The following is a 19,025-nucleotide window of genomic DNA, read 5'->3' as shown; positions in this document are numbered from 1 at the left end:
GCTTTGGACTGTGATCTCCTGATTTGCACGAGATAAAGCAACTAGCGCATGGGCGTGTCACTCCAGAGGGATCGCCATTGGTACGAATATAGAGCAGCTCTTTCGGATGGGCAAGCCAATGATGGCTTTTGGATGTTGCAACTAGCAATAGTAGCTGGTTTTTGCAGTATGGTGGGTACAGAGGTAGGGTTCTGTTGCATAAATAGAAGGGAATCAACGAGCCCGATTCCTCTCCATGCCATGGGGTTTCAGCAGCATTATTCCTTTTTACACCCCAGACACTGACACCATTTTCCCTATTAGATTCTCTTCCCTTCTCCATAATAACATTTTACAGTTGGATCAAGGTCAGGACATGACACCAGAAAGAGGCAATAACCTAAATAGCTACATCACATCCAGCACAATGAAGACAAACAAAATAGAGATAGCAAATCTGAAAATGGATGTAGCTATTTTGAAATATTTTGAGTACTTTCCTGGGCAGCTCCTCAATGATATCTTATAACCAGAGCAAGGAGGATACAGGAGAAAGAATGATAAATAGTTAAAACAAATCTCTTCCCCCACAGTTCTTTCCAAGGCAATTCCAAATAGCCCTTTACTAAATAACACAAAAATCTCAAACATCTTCTCATATTTTTAAAGTGTGATGGTCTGCTTGATAATTTAATCTGGATGGAGAAGACTTCAGCCAATCTCTTAGGTCCTAGATTATGTGCATCACATTCTGCATCAAGTTGATATGGCTGAAATCACTAGATAACATGAACATGACAAAGGGGGCAGCTAGTGCGGCAAGGAAACCCATTTATTTAAGCAAAAGTTTTCAATCTCCTCTCACCCAGGTAAAATAAGCCCCTGCTGGCTGGCTGTTACTAATAGTTTGAGCTAGCTGAGTAGTCAGAACTGCACTGATGGCCTTTTTAAGGTTTCTAAACAGACCTATGTTCAGGGATTCCATTAAATCTTTTAACCATTTTGTCATATAATACTATTAGTCCTTATTATTCACTGTCTGTAGCAGTGGCGTCATCTTTCTTAGCTGAAGGAGGGGTGCTCGACCCCCACTCCGCCCCAGACCTGGCCCCCACTCCACCACTTCCCCCAGGTCCCCACCGCCTACTGCTTCCCGTCCCCACTGCTGCTCCTCCCTCTCCCTCCAGCGCCTCCTGCAAGCCGCTGAACAGCTGATTGCGACTGGCGGGAGGTGCTGGGGGGAAGGGAGAGGAGCTGATCAGCAGGGCTGCCAGTAGATGCTGAGCAGGGCTGGAGCAACCATGGAGTCGGCGCCTATGGTTTGTAGTGCCCAAAGTGTGCTAGAGAAGACACGATCCACATCCCAAAGTACTTAAAATCTATACAGAGCATGACACAAAAAGCAAATGGAAAATATAACAAAACGTACTGTGGGAAACAGGCTGTGGGAAGAGAAGACAGGATTTTCATCAGTGTCATGATATTGCATTGGTCCAGATACTGTAATGAACTGTAGGAGAGTGGGCCTCTACTCAGAGATCCACCCACATGGAGCTCATTGCAGGATTAGAGCTTTAGAAAGGTATCACCACACAACTTTAGGGGTTTACATTTTGTTGATTTATATTTTAATTTAGACTAGTGTTTGCTTTTCAATCTATTTTTATTATATAAAATATACACAGTGAACTTTGGTATAGTGAAACTCCATTTGTAGGGAAGGTGGATGAAAGTCACAATTAGCTAAATGCATTCAAGTTACAGTGCACCTCTGCTTACGGTGAAGTTGTTCTGTGAATGTGACTTTATTCTAACTACTGATTGTAACTGCCAGAGGACCTTCCGTGCCTGCAGAACAAAGGGCAGGATTTGCCCCTTAGAGCACACAACAAAATAAGCGGAGTGTCTCTGTGGTGGAGCATCTCGCTGCATTTCTAAATACTTTTATAATGTTACCAAAGCAGTAGGTGGGGAGGCCAGACACAATAGAAATGCCTAGCTTCTCATTTAGTGCATATTGGAAACTGTTACACTTTTATTTTAGAGAAAATATGGTTTATGTTTAGTTCAGATTAACTTTCTCATGATTTTATGACATCTACAAACATATGATAGAGCAGCCTGAGATGTAACTTGTCAGTCATATTTGTAAAATGCTTTGAACATTCAAAGTGAAGTAAATGCTACATATTATTATTATGCAAGTGCTAAGTACTATGATTATGGTAATGAAAGTGGTGTAGCAATTACAACTATAACATCCTAATGCAATGGGACTAACTAACCATTGCATTACTTCAGTTTTATTCCCGTGTAACATCATTAAAATCAATTAAGTTATGGAGTGATCAATCAAGGCCAGTATATGGAGAAGAGAGTCAAATAATTATTTTTAAAATTGTTTCTAATTGGTAACTCTCAATTACCCTTCAAACATAAGTTCTGCTCACTGTAAATGTTATTAATGTGTAAATTTCATGCTGCTGTGTTGTAGAAGCACCAGGTACAATATACGCTAATGCTGTGCAATGCAGATGAGAAACAATACACTTTTCCTTAGCACAAAATATTACCGGTGTTTACTCCATTTCAAATTAACTTTCATTGAGCTTTGTGAATTTTACAAATATGATATGACAGCTTGAAATATTACTTTTGCAGCACGGACAAATGTCAGGAAAATTATCCATCTGTGCTCAGAATGGCACCCAACTGCATTGTTGCCTCCAGTAAGATGGTGTCTGATGTCACTCAAATGAACAGAAGCATTCATTTCTTTCTTGAGATTAAATAAGAGGTATTTGTCCATGACAGAATGTTTAATGTATGGTATATCACTCTGTGAGTTCTGTTTTCACCCTTGCATGCTGTTATTTTTCTCCCACTGTTAAGATATGCCAATTTCAAATTCTCCCCACTGAACAGTTACATTACCTACCAACCCATCCACATATTGTGGTGTTTATATTGCAGAATTTCCATGGGAATTAAGCAAATTGAGTGGGCATAATTTTTTGTCCACTGCAAAGCTACTTTCTCATTACACAGAACAATCATAATCAGATATTAAAAATCTGTTTCCATATGCTTAAGAATGCTGTCAAGGTTCCTTCCCCACTCATATTTATGACAAATGCCTAGTCAGAAATATCCACGCTGTGAAATATCTCACTCTCCTACAGCTTTTACACATGAATAGCTCCTATTATAGCTAATAAGAATTTTGTTCAGGTTTATAAAGAAGAAACAGCTCATCAAGCAACTAGTTAAACATCTGAAAGAATGTAAACATTATATAAACCAAGCACTGCAAGAAAAGAAGCCTGCAGGAATTCAGAAATTATGATTAATTTCTATGATAATAGTAATAGCATTTAGAGTGCTGTACATCTTCAGATCCTATGACAAGCATTAAGCAATTAATCAAAGAGAATGAGTGCTGTAGATTTGCTGCAGCCGATTCTTAAGCAATGCTTTTTTTTACGTCTCTATCATTCTGTGTCCCATTTTATAAGGTCACATCAAGTTATGTTGTGTCAAATAGCATTTATTAACTCAGCCTAAACTCAGTCAGCATGCCATATACTACACTGCACTTTGTATCAAAAATGAAAAGCAATTTCACTGATTTTTAAATGTATGCAAAGGCCAGCAGATACCTGGGTGATTTTCATATTTATTGTATGCCAAGTTATTACATGGCAGGAATGACTTCACTTAAGATGTTCTCCAGCCATTTAAAACAACATTTCCCCTTTACTTTTAAAATTCAACCCAAAAAAGATTGAAAGGTTGATTTTCTCCTCCGAGTAGGAGAGGAATACCAATTGATGCTAATGGGAATTACTGATGCACATCGGTAGGGCACTAGACCCCTTCATTTTTCAGCATGGCTAGGAGATATTGCTGTGCCACTTATATTCCAATTTGTAAAACGTAAAAGCTCACCAAATAGACAGATTTTCCTTCTATTCTGCTGAGCTTATGTCTCATTAGAGTGTACACAGGGGGCAATAAAACTTAAAGATGTAAATTCTATGAGTGTGGCCATGGCAAGAAAGAGATGGAAGCAAGGGGACTTAAGAAGCAAAAAAGCTGGTTTACCTGATACTGTACAGCACTTTCCCAGTCTTAGAAATCCTCAGCAACTTGTTGTCCGTTGTAACATCGTGGAAGTTTGCACCTTTCTCATTGGCAAAGAATAAATCAGGCTTCCAAATAGAGTCCAACATAGATGGATCCAAATCCAAGGAGTCATCGGGGTATTCACTGTAAGCCAGGCGTGAGTCATTCCATTGCTGTCTCAAAAAGATGTTCACTCTGTAGTCCTACAGAAATGCCATGCACAAAAGTCAATCTCTTGCCAAGGTGAGAGTTCATTTTAATTTTCCTGATGCTCACAATGCTTTTAGGTTCAGTGCGGTACCAATGATATAATAAACCTACATATTACTCTTCCCTTTGAATGAGAGAGCTATTATTTAAAAATAAGGCAGTGCAAGTGGCATACTGCACCAAACTAATGCAACAGGTACATTTTCCAAATCAAAAATAATAGTCCCTTTTCAACTGATGAAGATAATATTAACTACAACCCCCCATGGATTACTGTGGATTAACATGAGGCTCAGAAATAGCAAAGTATTACTAGCTGTACAGTGTTCAGTAATCACAACGTAAAATAAAAAGATATGAAAGTATCCCAAAGAGTAACTTAACTCAGTCATTCACAATCTATAAATTAACAGATTCCAATACTCCAGGAGATAGGTACTAAAAGCTTTTGATATGGTATTCTTGCCAGCAAGTTAAAGAAGTATGAATAGGATGAATGGACTATAAGGTAGATAGAAAGCTGGCTAGATCATTGGGCTCAACGGGTAGTGATCAACGGCTCGATGTCTAGTTGCCAGCCGGTATCAAGCGGAGCGCCCCAGGGGTTGGTCCTGGAGCCGGTTTTCTTCAATATCTTCATTAATGATCTGGATGATGGGTTGGATTGCACCCTCAGCAAGTTTGCAGATGACACTAAACTGGGGGGAGAGGTAGATACGCTGGAGGGTAGGGATAGGGTCCAGAGTGACCTAGACAAATTGGAGTATTCGGCCAAAATAAATCTGATGAGGTTCATCAAGGACAAGTGCAGAGTCCTGCACTTAGGACAGAAGAATCCCATGCACAGCTACAGGCTGGAAACCGACTGGCTAAGTGGCAGTTCTGCAAAATAGGACCTGGGGATTACAGTGGACGAGAAGGTGGATATGAGTCAACAGTGTGCCCTTGTTGGCTGAAGACTAATGGCATATTGGGCTGCATTAGTAGGAGCATTGCCAGCAGATCAAGGGAAGTGATTATTCCCCTCTATTCGGCACTGGTGAGGCCACATCTGGAGTACTGCGTCCAGTTTTGGGCCCCTGACTACAGAAAGGATGTGGACAAATTAGAGAGAGTCCAGTGGAGGGCAACAAAAATGATGAGGGGGCTGGGGCACATGACTTACAAGGAGAGGCTGAGGGAACTGGGCTTATTCAGTCTGCAGAAGAGAAGAGTGAGGAGGGATTTGATAGCAGCCTTCAACTACCTGAAAGGGGGTTCCAAAGAGGATGGAGCTAGGCTGTTCTCAGTGGTGGCAAATGACAGAACAAGAAGCAATGGTCTCAAGTTGCAGTGGGGGAGGTCTAGGTTGGATATTAGGAAAAACTATTTCACTAGAGGGCGGTGAAGCACTGGAATGGGTTACCAAGGGAGATAGAGGAATCTCCATCCTTAGCGGTTTTTAAGGACTGGCTTGAAAAGCCCTGGTGTTGGTCCTGCTTTGAGCAGGAGGTTGGACTAGATGACCTCCTGAAGTCTCTTCCAACTCTAATCTTCTATGATTCTAATTCCATAGGAGCTGATTATGTGATATAATTTCTCTTCCTATCTACATCTTAGTTCCTGTTCATAACCTTTGTGTACCTATTGTATGTTTTCCTCTGTGTGTTCTCTAATTCTCTACTCCTCCACATCTTTTCTACTTATCTTCATGCTAATTGCACTCTCCTGCCCAGTAGCCTTTTAGTTACAACTGGGAGGACAGAAATTACTAAGTGGTTCATTTAGAGCTAACTTCAGTAGTGTGGCAAAACTGGCCATTAAGAGGACTGTTATAACAGCATGTAGGTACTGATCCAAAGCCCATTTAAGTTGATAGGAAAGACAGTCACACATATTCTGAGTGTATCATTCCTACAGAGGTTCCATGCTCAACAAATACAGGTCTGGCATCGCTCGCTTTGTTGCTGTAGTTATATATTTAACTGATATCAAACCCCCTACATTTAACTGCCCTGAGAATAGTTTATCAGAAATCCACATGCCATTCATCTTGAATATTTTAGTTTCAGAAGTATTTAAGGCTATTAAAACTGATGATATTATCTGAAAGAAGAAATCTGTTAGTGAAAGGGTCTCAAAATAATTCAATCTTCTGCACAAAAATCCTGCATTTAGGATTTATTCTGCAGTAGTTAGAATATATGAAAATGGCAGCAATATGCTTCTGACTTGGAAAATGTATGAGTTGACATTTGTTTAGTTAGGCCACTGAATTGCACTGTCTAAAAAATGTATCATCACTGAAAAGTAAGATAATATTCTCCCTATGATTAGTGATGCAGTGAGTTATTTGCCAAATATGCAAACTCTGATGAATAAGCCCCTCCAAATTTAAGAGTTTCCCACTGTTCATTCATGAGGCTCATGATGAAAAGTGCGTTGCTGAACTGACAAAACATTTCAAACAGCTCTTAGTGTAGCAACTGATGAAGCTTCTGAAACCATAGGATAATGTTTCGTGATTTCATTGGTAGCGTGATTTTTTTTTTAATTTTGCCTGTGTGGATATGAGCCAAACAGGAGTGTCAGAGAGTACTAAGAGGCTGATAATGAGGGGCTGAGCTCAAGGAAAGTCAATTATTAGAGGCACTGATAGAATTCTTCAAAGACAAGCCTACATATATTTTTCACAAGTCATTTTTTTCTGTGCTATGGAATTTCATATGGTTTATAATTTAACAAATATTTTGAGTTCTAAATTGCCAAAGCATCTTTGTATCACATAAGGAGACAAACTTTAGGCGTCTCCTTTTCTCATTTTCTCAGCCTTAGAAATACAGTAATTATCTTGTAAATGTACATGGGACAATTTCCACTACAAAGATATGAAAATACTCTAACAAAATTACTACATGAAAGAGGGCAGGTGCTGGCAGGAAAGAAGGGAGATTGCTTAGGACATAAAGTTAATATATTCAACTGTGTGAGTGGCTTTTAATTTCTCTGCAGTAGGACACATACTGAAGTTAAATGAAAGCAGAGGGATTTTTTATTTCCAGGACACTTGTATAATTGTTCACTTAAATCATTACAGTCTTTAAATTTCCTAAAAACCTATAAAAGACATATGCTTTCATCAGCTGCAGTACACACTAAATTTAGATTAGAAGGAATGAACTGCCAAGTACTTTTTGTTAGAAGAGTTAGTATAGGATGATATACATTATACCAAAGCTGAATTTAAATATCAACAGCCTTAAATATTCTTTGCTGACACAGCTGGAAGGATAATGTTCAGATCGATCATTTTGGTATATTTGGAAATGTTCTCTCTCAGAACATTTTTGTGAGAAGCAGAATAGCGTTATTATAGCCCCTGTTTGTCTCTAATTATTTTTGCTTCCCATCTAGATGAAAAATTAAAATGAAACACAAACTTTAAAAGGTAGTCCTGGTTTTCTTTCTCTGCTGCCTCTTTGCAACAGGGTGAGCAGGAGAGTGTGGAATGCTAGGGGGACTCTACGTTAAGTACAATGATACAGTATCCTGTCTAAAATTTTGTATTTCTCTGAGATTATGTTTTTTGCTGATGCTATGAATATCATCCTGAAAAGCAGTCTTTTCTGAGAATGATCTCACAATATGGCATATCGAACAGCACATCAGTTATTTGGTAAATTCCTGAAGGCAGGCATGGGTGGAAGGTATTAAATCACTCACAGAGGGCTGATTTACACCAGCTGAAGAACCAGTTCACAAACTATCTAATTGCATTTGCTGCTCTCACAGAGAAATGAGGTCTGAACACAGGACTGGGAAACAAGAACTCCAAGTTCTAATCCCATCTGTGGCCCTGGGCAAGTCATTTAACTTGTTTACCTCGGTTCCCCACTATCAAGTGGGGGTAACCACGCACACTTTTTCACAAAGGAGGGTTGACTATTAATTATTATTATTATTTATTAGTTGATATTCAAAAATTCTTTGAAGATTACGGGCTCAACCTATGAATGCACCAAGTTAATACTAGGCACAGCTCAGGAAATTGGCTGAGCAGAAGGGGCAGTAGAAGGTGCTGGGCCAGCTGGGGACCTAAATAGCCAGCACCATAACTTAGAAGAGCTGCAGGACTGTTCTAAATTACTTGGGCTGCAGACAGCTGCAGTGCTAGCTGGAGATCTGTCAGAGCGCTGTGCATTCCATAGGGCCTTTTTCCATCGCACCCTTCCCCCAACAGGGCTTTGTTCACCCAAGGATGTGATTCAGGTGTCTGGGGGAATCATCTGCCCCACCCAGCCTCAGCAGCACAAATGCATTTGCAAGAGGGTCAGAGAACTGTGCTATATAAATTCTAAATATGAATATTATCTGGCAGAGAGTTGTTAAATGACCTGTTGTAGGGTCCTGAATCAGCCAGGTACCTGAGTACACAGACTTCTGTGAGACCACTCATGTGCTTAATGTAATGCACATGCTTAAGTACCTGGCTGAACCAGGGCCTAAGTGGCTAACTTGGCATCCTGTTTTTTCTAGTGAAAAGATGACACTGTCCATTCAGCCACAACCAAGTTCTATTGCACTTTACCGGTTGTAAAGAAAGGGCTAATTTATTTGTTGGAGTAAGCGGGTGGAATGTCATTGAAGCCAGCAGAGAACTTTTCCCAAATGTCAACCATTGATTAAAGTACACACCAGCAATACAATATCCTTGCAATTAGTTATGTCTATAATTAACAATTAGTTTGTCAATCTATAAACTGCTCTTAGCTTCTCCAAGGGCAATAGCTAAAACCCCCTGGTCATTAGCTATGATGAACAACTGAATTCTCTGGCAGTGTTGCTCAACTTGAGAAAGATTACTCATCTATGATATTTAATCACAGCTATTTCATGCTGAGGTTTTACTGATTAATTCTGCGTGTGTAAAAGCATTCAAAATAGTTATGTCAGCCGACCAACTTCATCCCCGCTGTATCTCTGCTTTCTTCAGTGGAGTTACATGAAGGATGAGGTGGCCCACTCTTCATAACATAAGGCCTGATCCAAAGGGAAGACAATGAAAAAACTCTCATTAACATAAAAAAGCTTTGTATCCGGCCCTTTGTTATCTACCATTGTTCTGGCATAATGTACATCATCCTCACAATTTCCTTTGGAACAAAAAAAAAGTGATACTGTCCCATTTGTGTATTACAATTCAGAAGAATTAACAAGACTGCATTTTGTCTCTATGGATCATTTCATAGAATTTAGAGTGAAAACTCATAGCAGAACTGCAAGTTGTGTTTTATAAACTGAATTTTTAAAAAATAAATATTTTTCATAATACATTTTAAAGTATGCATTTCATACCATTACAAATAAAAAACCCCAAAGCTAAAGTACTTCAGTAAATAAGGGTAGTAAACATGTAGGATGGAATTTTCAAAAGTCCTTAGCATTGGTTTAACTCTGCTCCCATTGAAATCACCAATAAAACTCCCACTGATTTCAAAGGGAGTGGAGTTTGGCTAATACGGAGGTTTTTTTAAGAAAAGCCCACCAACAAAATACAAAATTAACTTCAGTTTTCCACCAACCTTTCATCATTAGTACAAAGGTATCAAACTATGCAGTCATTTCAAAACCTCTGCTGGCTGTGAACACAGAACCTGTTACTGTTTAAGGACAAAGGGCCCATTCCACCAGTCTCCTCAGGGTCAAATTGTTCTCATGCATTCAGATCAGTGAAACTTGTGCATATCACATGAAATTCACCCCTCTGCAGGGGACCCGCACAAGGAAAATCTACCCCTTAAGTTCCATTTAAACCTTCAAAAGAGGGCTTGAGTGGAACTTAAGTGAGGCAAGGGACTTATGCTGGCCTACAGGGTTGAATTTCACTCCTGTATTCATCCTACTCAGAAGTCAGAAATGAGGCCTGTTGGTGTTAAGAATTTTGCCTGAGCAAATACTGCAGGATTGGGCCCCAAATCCTGCCTTTCTCCTAGTGAGCTCATCTGAGAGCCGAATTTCGTCCCCAAAGATTTTCAATATGCCTCTTCCAAGCAATGTTCTGAAAATAATCCCCTTTAGTACTTAAAACCTAAGTACTTTAAGCATTTTGGTCCTGTGAGATATGAGCGTCTTCTTTTGATTTTCAATCTTATGTATAACCTACTTAACGATGTATCATTTTTTTTAATTTTACTTTTATGTCAAAATCATCAAGAGCATTTGATGGGAACAAAATGAGTTCTAGATGGCAAAAAAAAAAAGCCTTAATTATTTATCACAAGGGATGCTAAACTTTTCACCACATAATTAAATTGACTTTGGAAAGCGAAGTAGATGAGCAGTAATTGATGCCTGCCTCTAGGAATATTTTTAAAAACATATTCTAAACTAGTCATTAATGCGGTAACAGTATTAGGAAAATCAATATCAAACAGCTGAACAGCACCCACTTTAACAGAACTCATTCAACACTGTCTGCAGATATGATGAATAAATCAAAACGAGGAAGCCAACGGTCTTTGTTTTCATTTACTTGAATGTTTAGCTTTTTTCAGCAGAATGTGTTAATGAACATTGAAAAGGTGCACATTAACATATTTGATAGATAATAAAATGCAATGAGGGGATTTAATCAAAGCAATGAAGGAGTCTAATTAATGCAATCCGCATTAGGTCGTGCAAATATTTTCATTGAATGCCATCTTGTAAAGCCAGTGACGTGCAGGATTTTTGCTACGTAATGCTGTGCCTCTCTCAATAAGTGCTAAGACTAACAGAAAAATATGTGACTGAATGCAAAACCCATGGCTATATGCATAGAAATTTCTTCTCAGAATCCTTTAGATTTAGGAAATCTGACCAAGACTTTAAGGATACTGAAAATAAAGTCTGTTGATTGTTATAAATTATGTGGCATTCTGATTTTTCCCCTCCCTCTCAGTTTCAATGTTGTTTTGATTTTCTTGTCAAGGTCACTTTAAAAGACTATGTATAAATACAGTAAGTCAGGGCTTTTCAACCTTTTTCATTTGAGGACCCCTAAAACATTTCAAAAGGAGTTGCAGACTCCTTTGGAAATTCAACCTGTGGTCCCTTGCCATAGAAGTCTTATACTGAAACCGACTGAACAGAATTCAGCTACAAATGTTGCATGGGCTTGACACGGCATTTGAAGCAGCATGAAAAAGGGCGCTAAACTGTGGGTTTCTATGGTAACAACAACACTTCGAGGTTTCGACCTGTAAGTGGGGATATTCACATGCTTTTGATTGATCAGAAAAATGGAATGCCTTTTCTGGGATCTGAAACTTTATTTTCACTGTCACCTTTTGCAGACCCCTTAGACATAGTTTGTGGATCCCCAGGCTCCGTGGACCACAGGTTGAAAACCACTGCTGTAAGTTATAACCTATACTGCCTCCACTCTGCTGTATTCCCTTATTGTTTATATCAGGGCCACTCTCTTTTCATATAATGTAAGAAAATTACCTAGCTTGTTAAAAATGCAGTTCATCGATTCTTTAGTGAAAAGTTAGAGGTTTTTCAAAAGCACCAAAGGATTTAGAAGAATTAGTCCCTCTTATTTCTGTAGGACTTGAGCTTCTAAATCTCTTCAGTGCTTTTTAAAATTTAAAATGATGGCATAATTTAAATAAATATTTAAATCAGGTATCTATTAACTAGCTAAGATACACACACGTTCTTTCAGAATGCAAACATTTCAGGGCAACATTTATAACCATACTACTCAAAACCTGTACTTGATTTGCCATGTCATTTTATAGATAATGTGCTTGACATTGATTATAGGAGTTTGATCCTGCCAAGTGCTGAGAAATCTCTACTGTCTTTGACTTCAGAAGGTCTATAAGGCACTCATAAGGGGACTAAACAAAACAGTGTCAGAACTGCTGTGTGATTACTTCAGAATAGCTCACAGCTCTTTCTTTAAAGTGGTACACATGAATCTCATTGGATTTTGTTGTGGAGTGAGGTATATTCTCATTTCAATGGGGTTGTGAATACACCTGATTTTTAGGTAGGAAGGGGCAGGGGAAGGTTAAATCTGAATGCAAATTGCAATAGTCCTTATCTATAGTAGACTGAACTAAATCCCTGGATCCAGATACTCCAGAATTTTCAAGTATTCAAAATATGAATCCATTCTGTGGTGCCAACCCATTTACAGTTTCTATAGTGGATTGAACACTTAAAGTACTATGGACAAGACTCCACCACCCTCAATCACCATAGCTTGGCTCCATGTACATCCCCATCAAAGTCTATAGGCCTATTTGTAGCGTAACAATCCATTAATGGAAAGATGGCAGAATATTACCGGTCAGGACCGCTGTGTAATTTTTAAAAAAGTCCCTTCAGCATTAACAGGAATTATGTGTACTGCAAGGGAGCATGTGCACCAAAAGTTCTTCTCTTTTTAAATTATAGTAGAGATGTATGAATCTCAGCAATTAAGGTTCACAAGGATTTGTGGGGAAACTTTTCCGTGAACCTAATTGTGTAGATTAACATCCACTCAGTTTTGCTTTGGGTTGTCAGGTTCAAACAAAAGCAAAGACTCAAAGCAAATCTGGGAGAAAATTGTCTCAGTCTACCTGATGTTGAGTTGAGTTTTTCCTGGTTTCAATCTCAAAACCATAAATAGGCCAAATTCACTGAAATGTAGTTAAGATTGCCCCTATAGGGTCACACATGTTTTGGTGAAACTGGCCGAAGTTTCCCATCTGTAACAAAACCTAAAGTCAGAAGAGTTGTATCTGGTTCATTTCAGTTTCATTAACGAAATTTCACACAATTCTAATTTATAGCCCTGGAGATTACTAAAATATGTAAAGCTCTAATTGTAGCATTATCATGCAAATGTGAGACAGAGCCATCATACATTTATCTTAGAGTTAACCTTGATTTCCGGGTGCATATCCATGCTATACATTTATTTAAGTCATATCCATATTTTTTTCTCCTTTGACTAAGTATTTATTATTTAAAGCACCGTTTCCGACAAAAAAGCAAATACCAACAGTAGCTATTCCTGACCTTTAGCACTATGGTATGTAAAGTTTATTGTATTTTTATACCATAGGTACATTCTTAGTAGCTTAGGAACTCAGTAACTATCCCCACATCTATAATAGCACCATTCTATACCACATCCCACTCCTTCACAAGATGGCTTCAATGGTCAGTCCCACTCACCATTGTAGTTTCTGCTATTGAACCAAAGCTGTTGATAAATATGTTGCAGGTAACATTTACAGGAGGACCTGCAAGTTGAACAATAAATAGAAAAATTGACAGGTTCTGTTCATGACATATCAAGTATTGTTGTTTTCTTGCCAGTGGCATCATAACACTTACCATTGTGGTTTCTGTGACTGATCCAAAACTGTTGATAAAAATATTGCAAGTAACGTTTACTGGAGGACCTGTGGAATGCAATAAAAATGTTGCAATATACATTGAAGCAAAAGCACAGATCCATCGACATCTGTACAGACTGGTACAGATGTGGATGAAACTAAGTAGAAAAGTGAGATTTCACAGTCAAAGTCATGTGCATGTCCATCAAAGAAACAATATCACAAACAAATACTCTGATTAGACTGGTGTTGTCAGAAAACATTTTTACTTTTTTCATGTAAGGATTTATGAAAAGTGTTCGATTGACAAGATTAGACACAAAAGTTCTTTGTTGATCCACCAAACCAGAACAACAAAGACAGCAGCATTGTAATCTTCCCACATCTCAGCCCAGTGATGGAGAGACCATCTCTGGCAGTTCAGTCATCATGCCTATTCCATTCAGTCCTTGGCCTTTCTGCTGAGACTTCCAGCAAGGACAACTATTAACGTAGACTCCTGTCCATTAAAAAGAGGATTCAGACAACCAACCCTTTTCACATCAGACACCAAGATGCCTAGTAATCCTAAAAAGAAAAAGACTTGTGGCACCTTAGAGACTAACAAATTTATTTGAGCATAAGCTTTCGTGAGCTACAGCTGTACTCCTTTTCTTTCTTTCTTTTTTTTTTTTTTTTGCGAATACAGACTAACACGGCTGCTACTCTGAAACCTCTTAATCCTAACAATTCTTGGTCACTACCAATCTTGACTAGGCACAGCTTTTGCTAGACAGCAACACTATATTTCCTCTGTTCCCCACTCCAACCGTCCCCATTATTTAGGAATCACTGAACAAGTATGAACATGAAGGGAGCCTAAATGATACTTAATTTTTATCTACTAGCTCTTTAGCTATGATGTAACAAAGAGGTGTTTTTACATGAATTCCTAATCAATCAGATTGGACTAAAGCTAGATGATTGAATTCAGGCAGTGAGAGATTTCACATATGCAGTTAATATTACATACTGTTTTCTATTTTCCCATTATCAATTTTTTAATCTTAAAATTTTCCTGATATGTAAAAACTCTGTGTTTCACATTTGCATTTTTGTGAGATGTACAGAATATTTGTAAAAGTTAAAAGTAACATTCCTTTGGGATGTTCAAAAGTGCATTCCAGTGGAGTCCAGCAATCTTACTATTATTAACAAAAGTTTTTATTTTATCTGGAACAAATAGCAGCCTACAAGCTACTGCAAATGAAGTGCTGCATTGTTCTCTTTTTCTCGGTCAGAGGTGTAGTTTTTAACAGCATTTCCTTTTCTTCCCTTCTCCCAAGTTTCAGTCTAGTAAACCCAACATTTTGATCATTTCATATCTTCTCACTCAAAGCATTCATTCCAGCTGCGGAATTTTGGCCAACAATTTCTGTATATTTAAATATTGGCAATGCATCCATGCTCCTTTTCTGCACTTTCACCTTGCTATCCTGAAATAATTCCAATTTATCAATGAGTCATGAATTTGTTGTATCCTTATTTGCATTCATTTATAAATCCATCATATGATTTATAGTAGGTACTTTACAGACAAATAAGCAAAAAAGGCTTTTTGCCAAATAAAGTTACACTCTATGGCCCCAATCCTGCAACATTCATAATGTGGGATTGGTGGCTGCAACTGCAGAGAGCCCCAGTGAAGTCAGTCTGTTTGCACATTGTAAATGGGGGCCTCGTTAAACAATGTACAGGGAAAGAATAGGAGATACGTGTAATAAAAAAGCAAAATGACTCAGCAGTCCAGTTTGGCACATCTTCATTCCCTCTATTTTTTTCTTTTGAAGATTTTTCTGTTGTTGATTTTGTTAGTAGTTCACAGAGGGTGTTGGGGATAATCATTTGTAGGCCTTAAAGGGGAAGTATGCCTTTAAGTAAAGAGTGTTCACAACACTTTTAATTTTAAAAAGTTTCATGCACTTGTATCCCTTCTTCAAGATTATCTCATCGAATAGTGCATTTGGAATTATAGTGGCAAAACCTCTTAAGCTGCACTTGAGGTTTCAGGGCCTGTTCTAAACCCCTAAGGGTCTGTTCCAAAACCCACAAGCTTTCACCTGATTTGACTACTCAAATCCCTACCTCTAAAAACCAAGCAAAACTGGATGTTAAATCAAGTCCTCTATTTTGATATGCATCTAATCTTTTCATTAAGTATTATTACATTATTTCAGGCTACCTTTTAGTCTTCTAGAATGGGATCAACCATGGCTGAGTATGCAACCATACTCTAGGGTTTTGACGTTCTGCTGACTGGATTACCTATATGTTTTGGATCCATATAAGAACTAAGTATTATTATGATTATTTAAAATAAAAACATTTAAAAAAATCTTCATCCTGGTTTCTGAATGGCATTATTCCCAAAAAAGGATAGCTGAAGCGTGAATCCATCAGAAAGAGGACAACTGCTTATCTGCCAGATAGCTAGCGTTTTGCAGTATGTACGATCTCATCACCTCTCCAGCAGGCCTGAGCCTAATGCCAGCTAACCAGACTTCCTAGTGTGCATCCTTCTAAAAGAGGCTGGTGCTTTAAAGTGCAGCACACCTCCTGTAACTAGAGCAGTGGACTTGTTCCGCCGCTTCTGCAGGGAAAGCCCCTGGCGGGCCGGGCTAGTTTCTTTACCTGCCGCGTCCGCAGTTTCGGCTGATCGCAGCTCCCAGTGGCCGCGGTTCGCTGCTCCAGGCCAATGGGAGCTGTTGGAAGTGGCGCAGGCCGAGGGATGTAGTGGCTGCCACTTTCCGCAGCCCCCATTGGCCTGGAGCAGCGAACCGCGGCCACTGGGAGCTGCAATCCATCTGAACCTGCGGACACGGCAGGTAAACAAACCGGCCCGGCCCGCCAGGGGCTTTCCCTGCAGAAGCGGCGGAACAAGTTTGGCACCCACTGAACTAGAGAGTACTTAGTACCTCACAGAACGTTTTCCTGAATCGAGCCCTCAGTATCCTAGAGATAATTCTCCAGAGTTGGCTGAGCCATACTTTTTTGGCAGTTCCCATATTTATGATATGTAGCTGTGGACTCTTCTCTCTATGAGTAGCATGTAAGCCTCTCCCTGTCAGTTGCTAGAGGGGGTCTGTGCACTCCATCACACAGGAGTACGGCTGAATTGAATTAAGTGTGCATAGCAATGTCTGCTGAGACTTTTCCAGTTGTTAACTCTGCTTTTGTCAGTGGCCTTTGATGCACATTCTCCGGTGCTGGTGTCTTATGTTGAATGCCTCATTTACTAGATATGGTCATTTCTAGATTTATCTTTTCTCCTTGCCCTGGAGAGTTTTTCACCTTCATCCAAACTCTGTATTCTCTAGTGTTCAGTCTGCACATGGTGGCTTTTTTCTTCATGTGAATCAGATTTCCTTTAACTACAATGTCAATGGTGTTGTCATTATATAAGAGGTATAAAACAATTCCCAGGTGTTTGACAATTTTCCGTGGACATATATTTGAGTAAAGGGGTATATAAGGAAAGAATAATTATTGAAAATCAAAGAATGGGATACAGGCACACACATGAACTCAGCGGGGGGGGGGGGGGAGCGGAAAGATGTGTAAGCAAAACTAGAGATAGAGAAGGAAAAACACTTCTTTTCACATATACACAAAATGAATGTGAAATCCTAACAGGCTAACTGAGCAAAGAATGACAAGCAGATTCAGGGCCTATCCCTGAGGTCACAACTCATTGTAATCTCTCTCATTAGGCCTAAAGTCTCCCTCGAATTATGTGCTCCCACAGGGAAGTAAGAACCCCACTAATGGCCCAGTGTGGTATAACCCCATCTTGGGTCTGGGCATACAGGAATAAGAGAGCGCTAACCACCCATTATTGCCCCAACCTGGAGCAGGTGGGCAGGGAATGGATGGGGAATGAGCAGAGCCTTGACTCCAGTCACCAATATGTCAGTAAGCACAGCTCAGCCGGCCTGGGGAACTCTGCAGTTTGCAGGTGATACAGGACAGCAGCAAATTACTTCCCCCACCTCCCAAAGCAAGGGAGAAGTAAGGAGGCAACTGTGCTGAAGAAAGGCGCCAGTTTTGAGGTGCAGGGCCTCCCTGAAGTGATGCAATTTACACACTATTTGCTCAGGGATATACCTAAAGGCCTAATCTAGCCCTATACCAGACAAACTCACATGGAAATCAGTGAGTTTGCCTAAGGACCAGGTGAAAAACTGAAAGCCAGATTGTACCTGGCCTTTATGGAGGTTCACAGGGGATGAGTGGGGAAATCAAGGAGCCTTCCTCCTACCTTACATGGTCCATGTAAGTTGCAGCACCTGTGCTCAGAAGAATGCAGGCTCTGCTTACTCTCTGCACCCCACAGGCATCTAATGCTCCCCAGCATGGGGTGAGGAGAAAGTCTGGCCATAGCACCACCCCTTTGCCATACCAGCCTGCAGGAGCAAGACTGATGAAACTGGAAGAGGAGCCAGGAAAACATATACTGATTTTAGCTGCCATAAGCTTTGGACAAATACGACTTCCATCTAAACAGAGACACCTAGCTAGAGTGTTAACTGTGAGGAAAGAGGGAGCAGCACATCACTCACAAGAGGCAAGAAGTAGGGGGACCAAATGTACATGTGGTCACCCAAATGCTTACTTATAAATGTGGCATTTCTCACCAAAGAGTGATGTACTTTGTTTACTATGATGTCTTTTCAGAGTGAATCATGCTGTTTCCCTAAGTATGATAATGACTAATAAAAATAGAAATCCCTCTCCTTTAGTGCCTATTTAGAAACATTCTCCATGGTGCAATGTATTGTAACCATTAATATCCTTAAATCTCTTTTGTTCTTCACTGATGACAATTTCAGCCATCAAGCACAAAAAAAGGGCAAAGATCTTAAGGGACCTCTGAAATGCAGTAATTGTATGGTATTTTACGAGGATCCAATTTGCTGGAACAAACAAATAGACCCAAAATTATTATTCTGCTTTATCACGCTAAAGCCAATATCATCTTTAAGAGCCTCCCTCTTTACAATAGCTTAGTTAACTGAGCATGTTGTGTCTAGTATCATCTGACTATGGCAACGCACAATTCTGGGCACCTGCTGTAGTACTGAGACTATGGAATTGCATTTTGTGGAACTGACATACGTGTATCAACAATAGAATAAACCTATTCAGCCTAACCCAGGGGTGGGCAAACTATGCCCCGCGGGCAGAATCCGGCCCATGAGCCGTTTTAAGCCAGCCCATGCTCAGCCCTGCTCCAGCACTCCGGCCAGGGCGCAAGGTCGGGGCTGCACCACTTGTCTCCCAGAAGCCATGGGATGGCCCCGCTCTGGCTCCAAC

General features: G+C 39.7%; 1 protein-coding gene across 2 annotated transcripts in view; it reads right to left on the bottom strand.

Moving 5' to 3' along the window:
• The window catches only part of GLRA2 (glycine receptor alpha 2), a 163,873-nt gene that overhangs the window by 115,580 nt on the left and 29,268 nt on the right, over positions 1-19,025 (bottom strand). The window contains exons 3-4 of one of the 2 annotated variants that reach the window (XM_077807173.1): positions 13,672-13,739; positions 4,084-4,307 (exon numbers count right to left, since the gene is read on the bottom strand). In XM_077807173.1, the coding sequence (XP_077663299.1) occupies positions 4,084-4,307; positions 13,672-13,739 (292 nt within the window). Of the gene's footprint in view, positions 1-4,083; positions 4,308-13,509; positions 13,578-13,671; positions 13,740-19,025 lie in introns of both variants that reach the window. The other variant, XM_077807174.1, reaches the window with a different exon arrangement.

The sequence above is a fragment of the Eretmochelys imbricata genome, chromosome 1 (genome assembly GCF_965152235.1).
Source record: "Eretmochelys imbricata isolate rEreImb1 chromosome 1, rEreImb1.hap1, whole genome shotgun sequence".
In the NCBI taxonomy this organism is placed as follows: Eukaryota; Metazoa; Chordata; order Testudines; family Cheloniidae; genus Eretmochelys; species Eretmochelys imbricata.
Note: the sequence above shows the minus strand (reverse complement) of the source record. Positions and strands in the feature narration are given on the sequence as shown.